The sequence below is a fragment of the Cataglyphis hispanica genome, chromosome 2 (assembly GCF_021464435.1).
Source record: "Cataglyphis hispanica isolate Lineage 1 chromosome 2, ULB_Chis1_1.0, whole genome shotgun sequence".
NCBI lineage: Eukaryota > Metazoa > Arthropoda > Insecta > Hymenoptera > Formicidae > Cataglyphis > Cataglyphis hispanica.
Window position 1 is genome coordinate 8,401,750 of NC_065955.1, and position 22,204 is coordinate 8,423,953.

Genomic DNA, 22,204 nt, shown 5'->3' on the forward strand with positions numbered 1-22,204 from the left:
ATTAATAATTATCATGTTGTCTTTTAACGTCTGTGAATGTCTTGTCATTTATTTGAAAAAAAAAAAACGTAGAAAAAACCTGCACAAAAAGAACGGAATATTGTAACAGATTTTTTTTCTGAACAAATAATTGCGAGCTCTTTCGAATTTTTAGACCAGTCGGCCTTGACACTACAAGTAGATTTGGCAATATTTGCGATGCTGCTGGTATAAGCTTGCTGACGTCGATCGTGACCAGTAAAGCGATCACTATTTTTTCAAGTATATCTGAACGCGACTTGTCTTGCATACTTCTTCATTGTTCTTTGCGAATAATCGTTCTTTGTCTTACCGTACGGCTTATGTATTAATTTTTCTCTCAAAGTGGCTCACGTAGTTTTAACGATAAGAAATGTCGATAGTAAAATTGCTCTCTGGAGCAAATATACAATATTTATATATTATATATAATCTTTTTTCAAACTTATGTGATTGCGCATTTATATAGTATGCGTACTTTTTCTAAATTTAAAAAAATTTTTTTGTAATCATATATATGATAGACACATATTTCGTCTCAATGTATATGTAACTTGTTAATTATCATCTTTCTGATAAAATCAAACTTTACAATCTTTAAAACCAAAGAGAAAAAGAATAAAAGAAAATATAAAATAATATAAAATATCATGTTTTAATAATAAATTTGACATCCAAGACATTTTATTAGAAAGCGACCGCAATATTCGGTTCGAATAACTTTTTTATAACGTATAATATATTATTGTTAGATCTTAACGCGAGATACATCGGGCTTTAACTAATCGATTATGCAAATATCCAGGTGACATTTTAAGCAATCATACGCGCTTCTAGATTATGCGAGTCTATCTGCGAATATTACAATAGTAAAAAAATATATAAAAATATATAAAAATTATAAACTTATAATTTCACCATCAGTATCATAGTGCACAGTACAAGTTTGAAAAGATTATTAATATGTAAATATTGTAGTCATATTTTATTTATCCAGAATTTACTAAGCACTCAGTCAGCTCGTGATTAACGTTATTTATTTTGGGGCACATTATTTAAAAAATTTTTCGAGAGATTTCTGTCTTGGAATGCCATTACACAAACCGGCTTTAAGAGCCATAAAATATTTTTGCAGGAGGTATTGCGCGCTGTTGTGTTGGCAGACGTATTAGTCTTATCTTAAAGAGACGCGAAGTTTTATATTTATTCAGCGAAATTAATTCAGCGATAACCAATCGAGCACTCGATCGTTTCAACTTGATTATATTTCTGCTTCTAGAAGATACTATATTTATTTAATTTGAATCGAATATTTTTTGACAAATGTATACTTGATCATTTTATATTTACTATCGATATGTGCTTATCTTTAGTATTCCGATTTTAAATATAATCAAATTTCTTATATCGCTTTGTTATTATTCCAATAATCCTGCTGATATGAGATGTTGATTTCATTTGGACATTAAAGCTACTCGTTCTCGAGGTTATATTCGTGAAAATGTCAATTAAAGCGTTTAATTAATGGAACAGATAATGAGCGATATTGCTGACACATGTATGACATTTATTTATTTTTCTTTTTATCCAAGAACACGATATAATATCTGTGATAGTTTTTTGCTGCTATGTATCTTAAAAGACTTGAATGATTAATATTTAATGGTCTATAACTTATTAATAATTATATATTTTTGATTTATCAATATTTTCGAGTATGTATGTAGCCTTAATATTGTTGATTCGAGTTTAAGTTAAAAAGAGTAATTTATTAATAAAATAAATTACTATTATATTTTTTTTATTTTATTAATATATTTTATTAATAATTTTATTAATTTATTTTATTAATAAATTATATTTTATTTTTATCTATTCTTTTATACAAATGAAACGATTTATATTCTAAAGATTGTGAACCGTATCACAGAGAGATTTATTATCTTTCATTATATTATGTATTTATTAATTAAATTTTTTATTATTTTATAATCTTAAAAGTTAAGAACTATCTTCAAGAGATTACGATTCTTATGAAATGAAGACTTCTACAAATTAAATCAAATATGCATAAAGTATATGCATTATTAATTCATGATAATATATTGTTATTTATCTTAATTTAACTCGAAAATGCACAAATTCTTTTGTTAGATTACAGTTGAGAGATAATTCTTAAATTATGAACGATTACAAATAAAGAAATTTTCGAGATTGGAGCTTAAGAGTCATGAATAAAATTTAGCATTTGATTTCACATGGATTTTAATAGATTTTTAATTTGATAATTATTTATCAGGAATATTTTGTATGTATTGAAAATTAGAATTAAAATTTGTGTCATAAGAAAGTTAAAAAATTTTGACTAGGAAAAGTTTCAGGAAAAGTTTTATCATATATAGATAATAATACAGATAATAATAATAAGAAATCAAAATAGGTTCCTTAAAAATAAATGGTCAAAGTATGATTATAGAAATAGGAGAGAAAGAGGCATTATTTTTTTTTATTAAAAATATTATATAAAATACACATGTAAAATTCTTCCCAATAAAAATTCAATTTTTCCGCATCGTTCAAAAATCTACAGATAAATGATTACAGTTCTTATATGACATTTGTTGTATACACATTGTACATTTGTCTCTGTATCTTGTATCGCATATTGATCTAGAATCTGAAGTTTTCAAAGCATTTTTTTGTCATATATCATCGACATAATTAAATTTAAATTAAAGAAAAAAAAAAATTGTATTTTTAAGTGTTTTTTTTTTTTTTTAGAAATTTCATCGCATTTTTTCTTTTTTTTTTCTTAACCACGTAGACAGATACGATTTAGACAAGCAGATATAGACACGTGAGATTCGGGAAAAACGCGTTGCGTGAGAAAGGAGTGGATGCCGCGCCGGTGGGGCTCTCGCGTCGTGATCTAATTGGCCGATGTACGCGAGGTATATTCGCCTCTAAGTGTTGCGAGTACGACCGTGTTTGTAACAGTGTCAGAGTGACCGTCACGTCGTGTGCTGCACGCGATACGAGACCTCGACGGCGATTTTCCGGACGAGCCGCTTCATCTCGGAGATCCTTCGAGACGACCGAAGGATCCTTCTTGCCGAGCGATCGCGATTTACGTGAACGATAATAAAACAACATGGTCGAGAACGGCATGACCCTGGATCGAAAGAAATCGGAGATTAAGAGACCCGAGGTCTTCGATGTAGAGCCTCCAAAAGGTAGGTAAACAAGCGTTTCTTTCTTTATGTGATCGCGAATTAACTTTGCTCGAGGGCGCGGCTGAATTTCAAATATGTAATTTTCCAGGTAGATCGAATTCGCTATCGGGTAGACAAAAAAAAATGGGAGGATATGAGCAAACAAAAAATGAATTAATTTTAGTCTTTAACTCTTTAAAAAGGCATGAAGTACGTACATTGTACACTAATATTTATTACGTTCTGATTGTTATAAATAAACATGAGTGGATTTTTGTGTGTGTACGTAATGTGTATTATTGCGTATAATTCAATCTTTCTAAGACTGTCGATCAATCTTTATAGTAAATAGTTTTTGCGTTTCGGAATTTGCTAAACAAAAGAAATATAAACACTATACGATTAGCGGTACAAAGTGTAATTTGACTTTCGATGTATCGCATGAAATTCTATGTAGAGTACAAATTGAGTTAACATAAAATGACAAGATTCCATTTTTTTTTTTTAGATACGAGTTTGTAAAAATATGATCTTAATGACTCTAGTTTCCTGCCTTAAAGTACAATTATTTTCGAATAACATTGCTCGAGATTTATAAAAAAAAAAAAGATATTTTTAAATTTTCTTTAAATTAATATGTAAAAAGATTAGAGAAAACAAAAATATACATATTGACAGTTCGAGAAGATTGGACATCACAGACCAATTAAACAGATCATCAATAGTAGTCGATATTTGATTCGATATATTATTATTGTATTTTGAGCTCACACATTAACACATTAACTCATACGTTAGATCGATGTGTATTTAGTTCTATTCATTTACTCTCGCTATTTAATTGTTTTGAGAAAGAGTGATTTTTTATAAATAAATAAAATATATATAAAACTTATGAGAAGTATATGTGTGAAAATATGTAAAGTAAAATTATGTATTTAATCCAGATAATTCTAGATATTTAAATCTAGATACACTAAATAATTTTTAATACAAGAAATATAATTTCTATTTAATCTGTCACAATCTGTTAGACGTAGGCTGCTATACAGGTGTTACTCTCGCCTTTGAATGAAGGTCAATGTTAAAAAGAATGTTGGAATAAATAATTAGCGAGTAACTTTATTGAATTCGTAAATTTCGTTACTTTTTTTTAGTATGACCGGTCGTGAATTATGTAAAATCGCGTACAAGTGATTGCTTCAATTAAATGTCCGTTTGCCGCGATATTTTCACACAATTAGATGCTGATTATCGATTGCAGCTAATAGTATCATTTTATAATGCGTATCATACAAATATTAAATTGCTATTAAATTCTCATTTAATGCAATGACGTCACATATGATTAAATATATTCTTAGAATTAAAGAAATACCCTACATAGTTTCTGGAGTATAACCAAAGTTTATTGTCTATTTAAGTCCATTTACTTAATTGGCCTTTATTTGTTTTATCTTTATTTCAAGTTATAACCAAGTCAAATTATTTAACGTTACTTATATTTAATAGGTGCATGAAATAATGTGTATACGATAATCTAAATTTTCTGAGCAAGAGGATTGATTAGATAACTAAGATTTATGTCTCGTGTTTAAATATAACGTTTTATTTTTTCAGAATTTTTTTTTCAAGATAAATGTTGATTACTCAATGTAGTTTCATGAAATAACGATGGCAGCGTTATCTAAATTTTCTCTTTAAATAAGAGTTATTAATTTCGTTGGACTTGAAACTATGAAAGGAAGAGTGCACATAGCCTGCATACTTTTACATATCTTATATACTTCTATATCTGGATTTCACCATAAAAATTAAAAGAATGCGAGCATATTTTTTTTGCAGATCTTACGAGATAATAATCAGAGTTTGCAATTAATTGCGAACGATATCGCGTAAGACTTTGCATGTCACATTTGTAAAACAAACAAAACTTACGATACAATCCGGTTTGCGCTTATTATAACACGGTGCCGACGTTTATTACATAAGTCGATCGATGCGAATCACTTCGTTCGATGCATTCGCGCGTAACTGTGCCGATCCGGAAATGATGGGATCACGTGACGGCATTCTTTGAAGCTGATGGGATTGCCTGGATAATGACAGTTAAAACGCTCACCGGCTCTTTTACGTAAGATAATTACCAGGGTTTCCAATTAACTCGCTTTCATTACGTAGCTCTCGAATCTCGCGTTGTCTCTGCGGCTTTCAGTGAAAATATAACCCCTTCTTTTTTCTCGCAACTCTAATTTTTTCATATTCCTCTCGCGAGACGTATATCGCGGACTTAACAATAAAATCACGAGTGTGCAGGCAATGCAACAACGAGCTTAGACGAAGATAACAATGAATACAAGTCGAACATTGCGCGAGATAATAAATATAAATTATTTTCTTATCGCGGAGATTTTATTAACACTTACTTCAATTCCGGATATTATTTCTATTTTTTATTTTGTAAAAAAAGCTTTTGTTTGTAAAATAACGAAATTTATTATTATGTTTTTATTGAAGTTTATATACAATCATTAATTAATTTTTTACAACTCTCGGCAATTTCTTGGAATTTAGATTGAGACCTACTTTATTGATAATTATGTGAAAGTCGTTCTTATTCACAATCAAAATTTCCATTTGTAAAAGTGTTTAATTTTACTTAATGAGATTTTTTTTACTGGCATAAAAAAACGATACGTATTTTTGCAAAATATGTTCCTGATTAGTGCAGCTTCGTGGGTTTATATTACATTTCCAATGAGAAAAATGGGGAAGTGGTAACCATAACGAACGGTGAAGAATAGCGTGACGGTTAGAAACCGTAATTGAAAAACGGATAATGTTAATAATCACGACATAAGATGGAGTGGCGAGATTCATGTACTTGCAACAAAGTTCGTATAAACTTTAATTTTTTATTTCTTTTTCACGATCCACTAAACTGTGATGCCGATGTTCTCGTAACATTAAAATCTGCAATTTTCTTTTTTTCTTTTTTTTTTCCCACTTGCGTCTTAAGACGCTTTCCGATTTTCTTTCTCCTCGTGTTGCAACGGTTAGCAAAAAATATTCAAGAATATCTTGAGAATATTCAATCCAATAAGTATTTCGAATTTCTATTTTATACAATCGCTGTCAGTCGCGATTCAATGTAATAAGATATGCATTTTGACGTGAAATTTGTTATTGTTGAAGATTTACGATGATATTAATTTAAGAAAAAATAATTTTTAATCTTTTATTAATTAATTATCAGATTAGATTTCATACGATACACATCTTTTATCTTTGATTTTTTTTTATTTTTTATTTTTAGTTTAAAGTTTGAATCGGTTTATTAACGCTTCCTTTGTTTTTATTCCTGCGTGAACCTACTCTAGTAAAGAAAAAATGGAGCGTTAATCGGCGTTATCGAGAATAGCCACGTTCACGAAGATTGCTCTTCAATGAAAATAAGTGGAACAGTTGTCTGGATTGGAAAGCGGTTAAAAAACGCGACAAGCGTTACAAATCAAGTTAATTTCGTATCTTTTGAATGAATTTTTTAATATCGAACAGATTGAACATCCGTGTGTATTGAAAAGCAACGTTCTTGAAATTAATTATCCAAGCGCGATTTAACACGCTGATTTACGCTCGAAGCTAATCTAACCCTTGATATTCTAGATAACAGGTACAAAAATTTGCTTATTCGAAAATAATGATGAAGATGTATAATCTTGAAAATAATATTTGCTGATAATTCACATCTTTATAATTTTTATTGAAATCGAGCAATTGAAAAAAATAAAAGGCAAACATCAATTACTACAAAAATAATATTTTGAATTATAAAAAAAATTAATTTAGCATTTTTTTTTTTTAGTAAAAGAGACGTTAAGACTTGAAGCATTGATTTAATAAACAATACTTGTGCAAATATATGTGAAACATTTTGATATAAAAATATCATTCCTTTAAATATTTACCTAGAATTCAATTTCCGCTTTTTAATTACATTGAACATATCTCACAAATGACAGCTATATAAAAATATATAAAAATTGCAATTCTTTTGGCATGACACAAGGCATGACAGGTGCAACAAATATTTGAGATGTTTTTGAAAGATTCTGTCATATGCATATGTGCAATGACTTCTCTGAATGAATCATTGTTGTAACATATTGCACGCATGCCACATGAAACAAGCGGAGGTCTCGAATTCATCACCAGTCACCATATATTTTCACGTCTGCTATTAAGCTCTTTAATGTGCATCTGTAGCTTAGAAAAAACAACATAGATTACACATCAAATCTCTTTTGTTATATCCGCCGAGTGGTTACAAGATGTTGCATTCCAAATATTCTCCACTTAGCTATCCGTTATTGCATATATGATTACGTAATGCTTACGTCGCGTTATTTTGTTTCCTTTAATTCTTAAGATAATCAAGATTTAATTGTTAAGATAAATTTTGCAAACAACACTTGAAATGAAGCTGGAAATAAAAAAACCAAATCTTAAAATTAATTTGAATTAATGCATCCTACGATGTAAATTACAGTCAAAAATATGAAATTTTAATTGCTAAATAAAAAAGCATAGTTTAAAAATTATCGTAGAATGTAGCATCGTAGTATAAAAATTATAATAATAATAATATAATAATATATAATAATAATAATTATTATTATTATATAATCCATTATGGAGCTTTGTACATATTTTTATAAAATATTTTGTATACATTTTTATAAAATTTTTACGAAATTATGCCAAATCGTTATAAATTAATCTCATTATTTAACATTATATTATTTTTATTGTATCGTATAACATACACATGTATAAATTGTTTGTCTTCTGTCGTTTACAAATTCTAAATATCTCGTAAACATCTCGCAGCAATTTCTTGTCGTTGACTTGACGTCTTTTTTTATGTTCTTAACCTTGAGAATAAATAGGAATGTTAATGTATGCTCACAATATGTATGCTCACATATGCTTGTCAATGATATCTCTTTCCATAAATAAAGATGTCTATTTATCGCAGTTAAATCATTTAAAAAATTCAATTTCAATTCTTGTTATTGTTTATATTCGTGGTTAAAAATCGTTTACTTTTTGGACTGTTTTTTTTTTTATACATTCAAAATATAAAAATTTATCTAATTCAGCATAGCTTCGTTTTCGATGAAATCTCTCTTTCTCATAACCCTATTTTTCAACAATAATCTCGCTTGGAAGTTCTTTAAAAGTATAATTTAAATTTTCTAGAAAAGAATTTTATATTTTCTTAGAAATGTAATAAATTTGTAAAGAATGTGTTTGTAACGATTAATAACTTTATGCAATAATTAATATATATGCTTTAAAATAGTTAAAACATATTAATATCTCTTTTTGTCTTATTTCGTATTATTATATTTAATTAAGAAACGTTTTCTTTTTTTATCAGCTCACGTTGAAGAATTTATTTTATGTCTGCGAGTTGTTTCTCTCAAATACATGGAAAAAAATATCTTAACTGTAATTTCTAATGAAAGTGATAAATGTATTTTTCATTTCGTTAAAATAAATGTTATCGCGCGTATTAGCAGCATTACTTGTAATCAACATTTCTTGTATCGAAATGATATTTAGATAGGATCTCATTACAGAAGTCTTATCTATCTCTTTATTATCGTGCTCATCAGTTTTACTTACATAAGCGATTTAAAATCGAGCATGTAAGCAGATCTCGTGCTTCTGTAATCGCATGCCTAATCACGTCGGTTTCGATTGCGATTTTCTGATAAATTATTAATTTTTTTGTTATATTGATTAGTAAACTACGATTCTGTAAATTCGAAGGAAAGATAATTTTTTAATTAAAATTTATTACAAAGGAAAAAGAGCCAAATTACTTTACTAAGAATATACTTAAAAATATTTTTACTAAAAAATCACATATAATCGTAATTATTTTCGCAATTTTATTATATTAAAATATATTAAATATATACACATTATAATATTTTTCGCTGAATAAATTTTCAAAAGAAATGAAAATAAACCAACTCTTGCATCAGATTGATTATGCTATATCTGTTATATCATAAATGATGGATCGATGCATAAATTTCTATGCTGACGTATATTTATAAATTAATGGGATGATTAAAATGAGAACAAGTTTTATTAATAAAATCGAAACTCGTTTCATCATTTTGAAACGCATAAAGAATTAGAATCCGTGAGTATGTAATACACAAATAAATACGCAACAAATTCGCGAATATAGGATCGTGTCGTATTGTTTTTCATGAATTACTCATAAAGATTATGAGTTTTTCATTAAGATTATCATTAAGTTTCTCAAAGCACTAGCGCTTTTTACGTCATTGTTATCGATATCGAAATGCATCTTTAATTGTCAAATGCACTTCTATTATATCTTGGTCTAACTACTCGATTACACGTACTTCAATTAATCACGGTAATGAAATAATAAATGTTTTGTCATTCTGTCTGTTATTCCATGTGACATTTTTTTTTCTCGTTATCACAAATGATGGTTTATCATAAATGATAATTTGACCGATCGACTCAATTATCAATTGTCATGTATCAGTGAAAATCAATCATATATCATATATAATAATTTTAATCGATGGCTATTTTTAAAAATATTGCGCTACAGACACGCGTTAGTTAATTTTTGAGAAATTAAAATATAAAAGAGGTTTTTCGAATATGAAATATTTATTATGAAGAAAATAAATTATGTATACATACATATATCATATTATTTAAATTAGTTCCCAATTAATAATAAAGCTCGAGGAAAATTTATAATCGAGCAAAATTATAACTATTTTTAACTCCGGCAATTTCAACGCGACGATTAAGCTTATTCGACATTTGAGTAGCGGTGCTCTAGTATCAAATTCTAATAATAGAGAAAGTATCGATAGCATATTCGCTTCCTCGTTAATTATGCTTGTAACGAACTTATAACATTACAACATATAATTATTGCACACTGGTACAATTTCATTGATCTACGCGACACGAGTAGTACAGTTTACATAATTAATTACAATTAATGGCGCGAGCGTGAGCAACCGGTACGAGACCGGTCCCAGTGATAACTTTAACGTTGGGCCAATTACTCTATTCTTTTTTGCGCACTCAGAAAATACTATAATAGCACGATGCGAAGTAGTTCTACGACGTAATATCACCGGTGACTTGATTATACAAATTATAGTGTGAAATTGTATGTAATTATTGCAATTTTTCAACGCTGACAAGGATCGTTATACTATATTTAACTTTTGTTTTATATTCCTTGCTAAACTTAAACATCTGGAAAAGTTATTATTGCGCAAACATATAGCAAAAGTTTTTTTTTAACGAATGTTGAATATGCTTGAAAATTTTTTTTTTTTTATAGCACAAAGATTAATATATAGTATATAATATTTTATTGTTATGGCTTATATATATGCAGAAAATAAACGGTTATTTTATATATCAAAAATTGTTTTTTTATGATGTATTAAGACATTAAAATTCTTTTAAAGTAAATTGCAAATAAAATTGAATTAGAGATAAAATTTATAATTATTTATTTTAATCGTTAGGATTTGATTAGCAAAAAATCAGTTTATTTTCATTTGTTTACAAATCGTAATTATTCTTATTAAACAAAAAGGTTTCAAGATTTAGAAATTTATGTCAGAAATTTTCCTTTTGAAATTTACATTACATTTCGGTAAAATACTCAATGTAAAAACTTAACAAGTCAAACTTAACTTTTTTTTCCATTCTTGACAGATTATATATGCGTATGAATAATGCAAAAGTGTGTGCCAAAAGTTAGTCGGACACGTCACGCAATTGAAATTTCTTTTTCAAATTTTTTGTTTGCACTAATTGTAAATTAACTGCAACATTATGTTATAAAGACGGAATTAGATAGACTAGATAGAATTACAAAAGAGGATCTCTAATTTTCGTTGGAGAATTTGGACCTTGTACAAGTTGCTGGAAGGATAGGTTACACCTTGCGTCATTGTTAATAATGTATGTCACGTTGTGGCTTTGTCAGTAAATCTGACATTGCGGCGTAAGAAAGAAACATCAGTTTTATTAATGGAATTTTGTTTTTATTTCAAAGTTTCTCATTATATCAAGCGAGTTTCGTCTCGCCGCAAAGCGTCGAGTCGCAGGATGTTTGCGCGGATTCTTGCAAAAAACCACAAAAAACTACAATTCCGAAGACTTTTATCATATTATATGATATGAACAGATGACGTTAAATACTTGAGTGTTAACTAAGCGAAAATCACACAATGTAATTCCAGCGATATAATTTCTTTTTTAATACGTAGGATTATAAATATTATAAAGGATTATAAAAAAAAATATTCTACGCAATGAGTTTTTTTTTATTAATATAAAATCATTAGAAGAATCGATTAATATAAATTATTTCTTTTACGTAAGAAATAAAAAAAATTTCTCTCTTACTTTTAATTCAAAATATTCTTGCGGTTATAAAACGTTCGACAATGAATGATCAATATTTTATCTCTCTTTTATGCAATTAATGTAAATTAATTCTCGCAATGTGCAAATATTCTGGGCGTTGCAATCAAATTGCTATATCATATTTACACTATAAAGAATGATCTGTGTATAATCTTATCGCTTAAGATGCTGAATATTATTATACGTGATTAACGAGCGCAATTAGTAATTTTTTTCTCAATAATGCATATTAATGCGATGCCTAAGATAATTTTTTTCTTCAACTTTGGCGCAGCGCATACAATTATTAATAGATTCTGCATATTGTGTTTTTCCATTGATATTTTACATTGCATTCAAGATGTATCGCATGGCGATTAATCGTAATTTGATTGACATTTATTGAGTTGTATAATTTTTTTTCTGTTTATAAATTAAATTATCTATAAGTTAAAAATAAATTATACTGCATACAAGATAATTTAAAATCGCTGTAAAATCCTCAAATATATTTTTCTAGATGATTCTCATTAAAATCTATACACGTGGTCTATTCTGTCTGTGTCACAAATTATTTATTTGTTATTATTATATTATTATATAATATCAGCAAATATATAAATGATTTTTGTATATGATATTTTGATATGATAATATCAGACTATGATAATATCAGAAAAATAACTTGGCACAACCATCCTGTTTGCAAAAAAAAGCTAGAGATCAAATGAAAAAAATATAAATTTCATTTTATTGAGTACAACATTCCATTAATGTAAAAGTTGCTTGATTGAATTAATTCAATTTTTTTAGAAGTGATTTTCTGGCGATTAAATAAATATCTTGTATTTACAAAAATAAATATTATTATTATCAATCATACCAAATATCGTTAATAATCAATATTTATGAAATTATTTTTAAAATTATATCGTTTTATAATTACGGACAAGAAATCATACGACGATTTAATCTCTTTGAAAGAGACAAGATTATAATTCTTATTGAACGAGGATTTATCACCGCATTGCGATATTAAAGCGATACTTTATCGAGAAGTGGCAGATTTGCAATGTGTTGCGACATGTTCAATGAACCAGCAACGTCACGATTTTCAACGGAATGAAGAAATCTTTTTGAAAACATTATAAAAAATTTGATAAAGTTCATATCATAATGTTACTATCCAACGTACACATGTCTTAACGTGTGTCAAATTGTAATAATGACGGTTTATAAAACAATAAAATGATTTAACCAAACAAATTCCACGGTAATTCCCCGAGATTATATGGCGAGTTTACGTCATCAGCTAAACGAAAAGCCGAGTTCTTGCAAGAAGAAATTGATGCATAAAATTTAATGTCCGCCCACTCATGATTTTTTTATCTTTATCTGACATGAGATTTAAATTTTTTTGCTTTGAGGAATAAATTGAGGAATAAATCAAGAACTCGATATACATCATTTTAATTTATAAAAATTTTAACATTGATAAGTTACAGCCTCACGTGTTTTACTTGATATCACTTTTATTATTTCATTTATGTAAATGCGTATCTTGATTGATGACAATACCCGATTTATCATCGCCCATCAACCTCGATAATCATTAAGGATTTCAATACTGCGTCAATAAATCGAATTTGCATAAAAAAAGCATGTTAATAAAGGGGACGCACATGCGTCGAATTATTTTTACGAACGCGAATTGGTCCGGAAAAAATATTTGAAACTGATTACAATCGTGCAAATAGTCTTTAATACCATTAAAGTTGCCGAAAAAGGAAATAGAAAGTGCCTATCGAAATCTAATGCTAATTCGCATTTCGTGATATATTTTATAACTTCGAACATTGCGTCTTTTTTTATGATGGAATTATTTGAAATAGATTCTTAAGACTTATAGCAAAGGAAAGCGCGAGTTATTTTCTGACGAAATAAGTTCTTATTTTATTAACTAAAGTTTCACTATTTCACAAAACAGAAGTAAATTTAAAAAAATTAATGGAAATTTATATGGCCATAATTAAATATATATTATTCCCGAATTGAAATAAATAATTGATTGCAATCAGTTCTCTTTTTTCTTATTGTTTTAATGTAATAAAAGAGTAAATGATGATGGGATCACGATAAATATTTTGCGTTATTAATAAAATAGACGCTAAACAATAAATTGAGATAATCGAGAAATCATATTTGAAAAATATATATTTTTATTTATCTTACGTACTCTAAAAATTCTTGGCATCCGATTAATAGCTAACAAACCGTTTTGTATTCTGAAGGCGAGGACGAATTCTGGAAACTCGAGTTGCGCCCTCGAATATGACCTCGCGCAAAAATTACGGATATAGTGTGACAAATTATCGATACCATACCTTGACACGGATTGTTTGCATAGTTAATGCATTGAAATCTTTGGCTATATGAAACGCATAAAATGTAAACGAATTATAATTTTATGTTTATTGATTAAAAATATTTTAATGGAATTATTAAAAATTTATAACAGCAAAATATATATCCCTTTCATTCTTTTTGTATTGTTGCTTTTTTCTTAGAAAATAACGAATAATCATATTTTTAAAAATATATCAATTTTTTTTTTATTAAAATAGTTACCATAATTTTTAGAATAATCTCTGTATAAAATAGAATTATCAAAAAATATTAAAATATTTTTTATTACCATGAAAGTAATTTTCACGCTTCTTAAAAATATAAATTTTTTTAATATATTTAAACAAAACACTTAAAATATTTTGGTGCCATAGTTTTCAATGTTTTCCCTTAAGAAATGAAGAGAACTTTAAATATAAAACGAAGGGATTTCGCATGCACTTGGATTTCCTGCTGCACTTTGTATTTCCTCGTGGAATGATTAGAGTTATTTTCCACTTAACTATAATGGATAATGAGTTTGAGGGCTTTCGCGTTTCCTGTTGATGGCACGAAACTTGAGGCCGAGTATGGTGTTAGACTCGTCCGGGTTTAAATGATGTAAAGACCGCGTTTATAACCGTCCACGTGTCACACATTCGCGTAAGAGCGGGCAATCAGAAAATCGTCGACATCCTACTTCTGCATTTTCTACTCTTCCTGAGACAGGAAATATTATGTTCTTTCTGTGAACAGATTTATATATTAAATATTAAATTAAAATTATCCCACAAAAAAACTTAAATTAATAATCTTTAAATATTAAATATTACTTTATATTCAAAATTGAAAGTATTGATGTCAGAAATATATTAAAACGTTAAAAGATAATTAAGCTAAAAAAGAAATAAAATAATGCTTTTATATTATATTTTATAACGATCATTTTATTATGAAAAAACAATATCTGCAAAGACTAATTATTAAATAAAAATTATTTAATAATTATTTTTTAAAGACATATGCAATTTATATCTGGTAATTTTTATACACATTTATTTATGCAAACTTAATATATAATTTTTATATGAGATAAGAGCATTTTATATTTTCTTTTTGTCAATCACAAATTTATCTTCAGAGAAACTTTTATTGCAGGTATCTACTTTACTGCAGAAGACAAGTTAACTTGTATGATAAGTAATTTAGTTGGAAAAGTGTTTATCTGTAGATAGTCTATCTTTTTTATCGACACAAACTTTAATCTGGAAATAAGCAGAGTATCTATGTTACCTACGTTCAGAGTGTTAACTTTTTTTATTATATAAATTTTAATTTCTGTAATGAAACCAAACATATATATAATTATCTATATCGAACAATGTGTCACAATCAGTGATAATATTGACTCGTCATAAAGATAATATCTATGCAGATGGATCAACATCTGTTAAAATACTTAAATACGATAATAATTTAATTATATATATATATATTTGATTAATTTTATTATTTTAAGTAAAATGTCAGAAAATTAGATAGACCATTCGCAACATATGATATTTACGATAATTTAATTATATACACTACGTCAATATACAATTTAAATTTGAAAACTATCAAGATAAAATTCGAATCAGTCCGAGATGGGTAATTTTTTTTTTTTGTAAATTTTGTATATTATTTTTCTCCATTATTGAATCGTGTTACGCGCTCATTTTGCGTTAATCAAGTTTATTAGTCATCGCGATAAGTGCTCATATATTGTATTTGCGAAATTGTGATTCACGCCACGTGAAATTGAACGATACGCGTATGCGATTTACGAACGAAAGAAAATGTGCTACGTCACGAACGAGTCATCAATTGCACAATCAAATGCACGCTTCAAGATCATTCGATATTACGCTTTGTGCAATCGTTTAAAAATCGTAACAAACCGTTGTAAAATATTCGGCGACGTTTCCCAAACAGCTGATCTTCGCCGAAGTTATCGCGATTGGAAATGTCTTTGTCGGAAAATTGATGATGCTCGCTCTTTTAAAGAGACGTATGTGCACAAAACTGCGCGATCCGCGGTCCTTGAATAGGCCGGAAATGCAATTGCTCGCTCGAGAATGTAAACGTTTCTCGGTGGATCATAAAGATAATTACACGCTGATAAAAGGTAGCATTATAAAAAGACTCGATAAGACTCGGTAACGCGATATAAAACTAATGAATTATTTTCGCGCGGTTTTACTATTTAATCAATTTTTTTAATGCTTGAGACATTTGTAAATCAATAGATGCAATTCTAAATTGACGTATATAATACGTTTGTATCTTTGCAAATAAAAATGATGTCATAGATTAATATTTTATTCAATTACACATTACTTGCATTAAATATAAATTTTTTCTATCTTATATTAAATATTTCAATTATCGCAAATTGAAATTTTGTTAACATTTTATTTTAGATTAAATACGTATAATTTTAAACTTAGAAAATAAAGAAAATAAAACACAATTTTTTACATAATTTTTTACATAAAAAAAAGTTTCATATAAAGCACGCGCGAGATTTGACATTAACTTTTGTATTATTACTGTTAATGCTTCAATAATCTTGAGATAAATAACAGTTTTTTATTTAGTCTATAGTCTATGGTTTCTGATAATGACGATAGATATTCTCCACAAGATATTCAACACGCAGCGCCTCGTAAAAGCAAGAGAGAGAGAGAGAGAGATAATTATGGATGAACGGGATAATACCTAATTAAAATTAACTTTAATTATTTAACATTGATTAGAGAGAAAGAGAGAAAGAATCACGGCTGCGTTGCTGTGTCTTCCATTCCGGCGACTTTCTTCTCCTCTGATTTGTACGAATCGTACATTCCTACACTACGCTTTGAATAGCAACATCCTGCTACACATATGTAGCAATCAAATCAATTATAGACAACCAGTCCACAGGAGACGCGACAACCGTAATTCGCACACAGCGACAAGCTTTAAATCAAGCTTCTTGTTGCATTCTCGGCGATATATACTCTTCGCGATGATATATCTGGATGGGAACGCGTACATCCAGAAGTCAACAAATATTTACTTATATTGCATTCTTGTAATTTTCAGCATGGAAAATCCCGCGTATCCTCTATCTTGACAGTTTGATACCCACTGCAAATCAGTGGGTTCCCGCAGATGCGAGAATATCGATAACTTCGGTTAATTAATTAATTAATTTGGCTCGGTGATACTTTTGACATATTATCAAAAAAAAAATCCGAAAGAAATGGTTATATTTTTTATATCTTTTGTTATTATTTTTCGCAATGATTATAATGCTATATCGAAAAGTGTGAGATTCTTATTTGAAGATTATTTTCATGAGCGAGTTTTGCTACACAATTTTCCGTAAACTTTTAGCTTTCAATTGGATTGAAAGGCGCGCAATTTGTGCTATCGACGAATGATTGATATCTGTCTTAGGATTGACATTAATTTTAATATCGATATTTTAATATCGCGCGAGATAAACATAGATATCATCTCGTTTTATTTTTATCGGAAACTGGACATTTATAAACGGAAATGTCTCTAATTTCATCAATCGTTAAAACATGACGAAGTATTTTATAATCATAGATAGACCTTGAGATAAAGTGCACTTTACCGAACGCAAATAGAAAACGTCCACCAATCACGCATCGTCGACATATTGAGATGATCATCGATCATCAGCGGTTCTTCGATGTGATCAAAGCGCGATTGCATCTCGTCATGTATATAACTCCAACGCTGGAAAAGCATCGTGTAAATGCGGTTTGTTTCGAACGTTTCGCGAAACGATAGCCAGGAATAAAGTCGCGCGGTGAGTTATTAATAACGGATCACTTTTTAACGTGCCAAAAATTCTACGTGACTTTATACGCGGTTATTTCGTCCGAATCGATCTGATCGATGTCTTTTCTAATTTGCATTTAATAACAAGCTCGCGAAAATAAATTACATGAAATGAAAGAGTGTAATTGAGTTTTAATTAGTATTAATTGCGATTAGCTACATTTTTCTGTTGAATTAAATGTGCGTAATATAAACTACATTTTTTTTTCAATCGTTGAGAAATGAAATTATTTGATAGCAATCAACGTAAAATCCTACTATTCTATTATGAAACTTTTGACATAGTTGAAAAAAAAGGATTGTAAAAAGGGTAAAAATTAGAATTTTATATTATAATAATTACAGAGTCAAATTATGCATTATGATTCATAATGACATAATATACAATATCTATTCTGATTACTTGTATATAATTATTTAATAGTTTAATAATTTTTATTTATTCAATAAAACTATTTTCCATATAAACATTTTTTTGTCATAAATAATTTATTTTGATTTACTTCATGAGATGAATGAAAGAAAAACGAACATGATTCCAAGAGATTTTAATTTAGCATGCGGAACACTGATATTATCTTGCAATGATTTAGTTCTTTTTCTCCTTACGATATCTGATGTAATCGAAGATATATATAATCTCATACAGGACGCAATATTAATTTAAATTAATTTCAATTGAACTTTTTTCTACAAAGTTTACAAACTTTGAATTTGATCTTATTGTGTACAATTTTTTTCTTCGAAAAATATTGATAAACAGGAAGAGATTTGCAGATCGCAGAAGAAATGAATATTAAGATTTTTCTGTGGATTTTCCTTATTTATAAAATGTGCATACATAGAAAATTTTTTTTATTGGTATAAAGATCCAGTGGCACATGTTAAAAAAATATTTCTCTTATTAGCTTGATATTTTTCGCTGGATGGGAATATGTAGTATTTTGAGGATGTGTGTTTCGATTCTAGGCACATATATTTTTCCCAGGATGTGAAATCGTTTTGATTGATGAGTGAGATGCAATGAATGAACACGTGACACCTAACGCGACAGTAATCTATTTAATTTTCAAGCTCGTAGGTCAAAAGTGAATCATATGGTTTCACAATCAAAGATACCTATGTTGCAAGGAAGTTCGATAGATATTTGTTGCTCGTGAAAACTTGCAGCTCATATATTATTTTTTTTAACATAAACAATTATTGAATCGATCTTATTTTTAATGATCTGCTAAAAACCAATGAATCATGATTTATAATTTTTGTGAAAATAGAATTCTCGAAAAAATTAATAAAATTATTGAAAATAAAAGGTTTTTCTCTTTAAAACATTGATTAAAAATAATTAAAGTTTAATTAAGTATTCTCTTTTTTTTCTTCAAAATAAAATTTTAAAAAATGCATGATCAATTAAACTTGATTAAACTTTATTCAATCTTCAAATATTTAAAATAATTCCTAAAAAGTCTATTGCATGATAAAATCCTTCTCTCTTTATAGCATTTTAGATCTTTATCACATTTTTTCTGAAGTTTTGCTGTAGCAAAATTCGCTGCTAAAAATTACCGTAGAAATATTCTCTAATTGACAAGTAGATTTTATAAGAATTGTTGAAATATGTAAGCTTCGCTATTAAATAAAATCTAATTTCACTTTCTAATTCATAGCAGTACAACTTGTTTTATTAACATAAAGAATGTGAAATCGTGCATTGTACACACATTTTAAAAGATTTTTATCATTATTTTCGAAAACCAGGTGCAAATTAAATTTCGCGCCGACGGTCGTGACTTTTACCGCGCTGCGCTCCGATTGGCCGATCAGCTGATACAGCCGGCCTGCCACGAGTCCAATCGCTCGTTCACGACCGTCGTTATCGTCGCAGTAGCTAACGAGCAACCGGCCGGTCTCGGTACTTTCTCAGATTGTTCGTTAGTATCGTTTCGTATTACGCGAGGACTTAACCTCGTCTTCGCGCGTTTACTTTTGCCATCGTGTCACGCCCGTGAATGTCGCCCGCCGTTACCTTCCCCGACGTCGTCGTCGCCGTCGTCGCCGTCGTCGTGGTCGCCAGCCGACCGGTATAAAAAAAGAACGCAGGCGCGCTCTTTCGTTCCTCGGCGCTTTTCGGCCCGAGTATTCGCGCGAGAGTGTAGAGGAGCCAGTAGTTCTCGCACGCGCGTGCGAACAGTCGGCGTTAACGCGTTAATCATCGTCGATCTATTAGACGATTTTTTTTTTTCCCTCTTTGCGTTCAAGTCTCTTTCGCGGTCCCCGTGCTTTCGAGATGAGCGGCGGCAGAATCAGCGAAAACGGGGGACGAAATGGTCACGTGCTAGTATGGGAGCAACCCGGCCTCGACGAGGAGGAGCGACCCGCGCGAAGAAGAAGAGGTACGTATGTGTTGTACGGCCACGCGTTCCATTTCACGAAGCCTTCATTGATGCGATGCCAGAAAGATGATTCGCGAGAATCACGGACGGGACGAAGAGTTTCGAGATGCCTTTCTCGTATATTCGCTCGAGCTCGAGTTTTCTTCGTCTGGCTTTTCTTTGCTCGCTCGAAAAATATTTCGTCATTGGCATCAATTTGTGTAAGAATAGCCGTGGGCGATTAAACGAGAATAGAGATGACTTTCAGATTTTTCGTGCATTCTCGCGTTGTTCAACTATGCCCGATCGAATGACATATCGTTGATTTCGCGCGAGTTTCTATTAAGTAAAAAAAAAAATCGCTCGAGATTCCAGAGGAGCATAAGAAATTCCATTCGTCCGATCGTTCTGTAATTCTCACGTTGCGAGAGACAGTGTAATTCGAGACGAGTTTCACACGCGCGCGCGAACGGCATTTCGTCAAGACGGCAGAGCGTTATCGGCAGACCACGTGTTCGATCCGGCTGTGCGCGACATGTTTGCGCTCTTTGGTATTTCCCTCCACGAGGCATGCGTCGTTCGAGATTATAAAAGGCTAATCACGATATTGAAAAACGCGTCTCGAAAAGCAACGGTTATCTATATGCTTTTTATACATACGTGTTTTTGTTTTTTTTTTTTTGCATTAAAACAGCCGACTTTTACTTCTTTGTGCGAAAAATAAACATGCCAGAGTCTCGAGCATCTGCACAGCTGAGCTTTAACGTTCACTCGTTATTGTCCGGTAAATATACTTGTCCGATCAGGTTTCGAGAATATATATTCAAGACTTTGCCATTTTTATTTGAGCCAAGGGTCCAGAATACTTCATTACGGAGTAATATATTCATCCCGCAAGTTTATAGTAGATTTATATTATTTTACATTATCTCTTCGTGATAAAAATCGCTAATACGTAGAATACCAAAATTTTCACTACAGTGGAAATCGTAGAACTATAATTGTGTGATAAGTCTAAAGGACAAGTATTCTCTCATTAATGATTATCATCTGTGCAGAGTTACGGAAATGTTCATAATTTTTTACAATTATAAATTATGCTTTACAGTACGGAACAAGTAAACGGAAATTGTACTGAAACTCTATGTCACGTTTTCTGACGGTAATCTACCCAAAAAAAAACCAAATTTATTTGACAAAAAAATAAAGTATCTAAATTTGTCATTTTTTATTTATACTCTGATACTTACGCAATGATTGAGAAAATAATATGTTTTTATTAGAATATTTCGAGATATTTGATAAGTTGTTACTTTTTAACAAATAACGTGTAAACAGTTATAAATATCAATGCTGTAATAATTATTAATATGAATATGAAACGGATTGACTGATCAAAGAGATGTGCTGTATTCAAAAAAGTGTCTCCGATAATATCATCACATCGATCACGTTATCACGGAAAGTTTAAGATAATCTACATCATCTGCTAGACGACTCAATAGACCAGGAAAAAGCATACGATGATAAGAAATAGTGACACTCGCTCTCGCGAGATGATGACACATGGCGAGAAGGACCGTATTACAGATTGAAGTGCAATGATAGACATGTGCGTGACGTGACATTTTACCACGTGGTGCCCGCACGTGTAATCTGTTTGTCAGAATAAGATCTTTCCGTTTCGATTACGAGGAAATTATAACGGGATATTTCGACAAAGACGCGCCTATTCAAGCAACATTCGACAATTCTCGAACGCGCTTTTTCTCGCGCCAAGGTCATCGAATGACTCGTACATTTAATCGTTACTGCCGT

The 22,204-nt window shown here is 29.7% G+C and overlaps 1 protein-coding gene across 3 annotated transcripts in view; it reads left to right on the forward strand.

The window, feature by feature from the left end:
- LOC126859086 (putative inorganic phosphate cotransporter) overlaps nucleotides 1–22,204 on the forward strand; it is a 53,247-nt gene that overhangs the window by 10,914 nt on the left and 20,129 nt on the right. The window contains exon 1 of one of the 3 annotated variants that reach the window (XM_050610028.1): nucleotides 3,022–3,251. The exons of 1 other annotated variant lie outside the window; for it this stretch is intronic. In XM_050610028.1, the coding sequence (XP_050465985.1) occupies nucleotides 3,170–3,251 (82 nt within the window). In that variant the 5' untranslated portion in view covers nucleotides 3,022–3,169. Of the gene's footprint in view, nucleotides 1–3,021; nucleotides 3,252–19,900; nucleotides 20,408–22,204 lie in introns of those variants that run through there. One more of the 3 variants, XM_050610027.1, reaches the window with a different exon arrangement.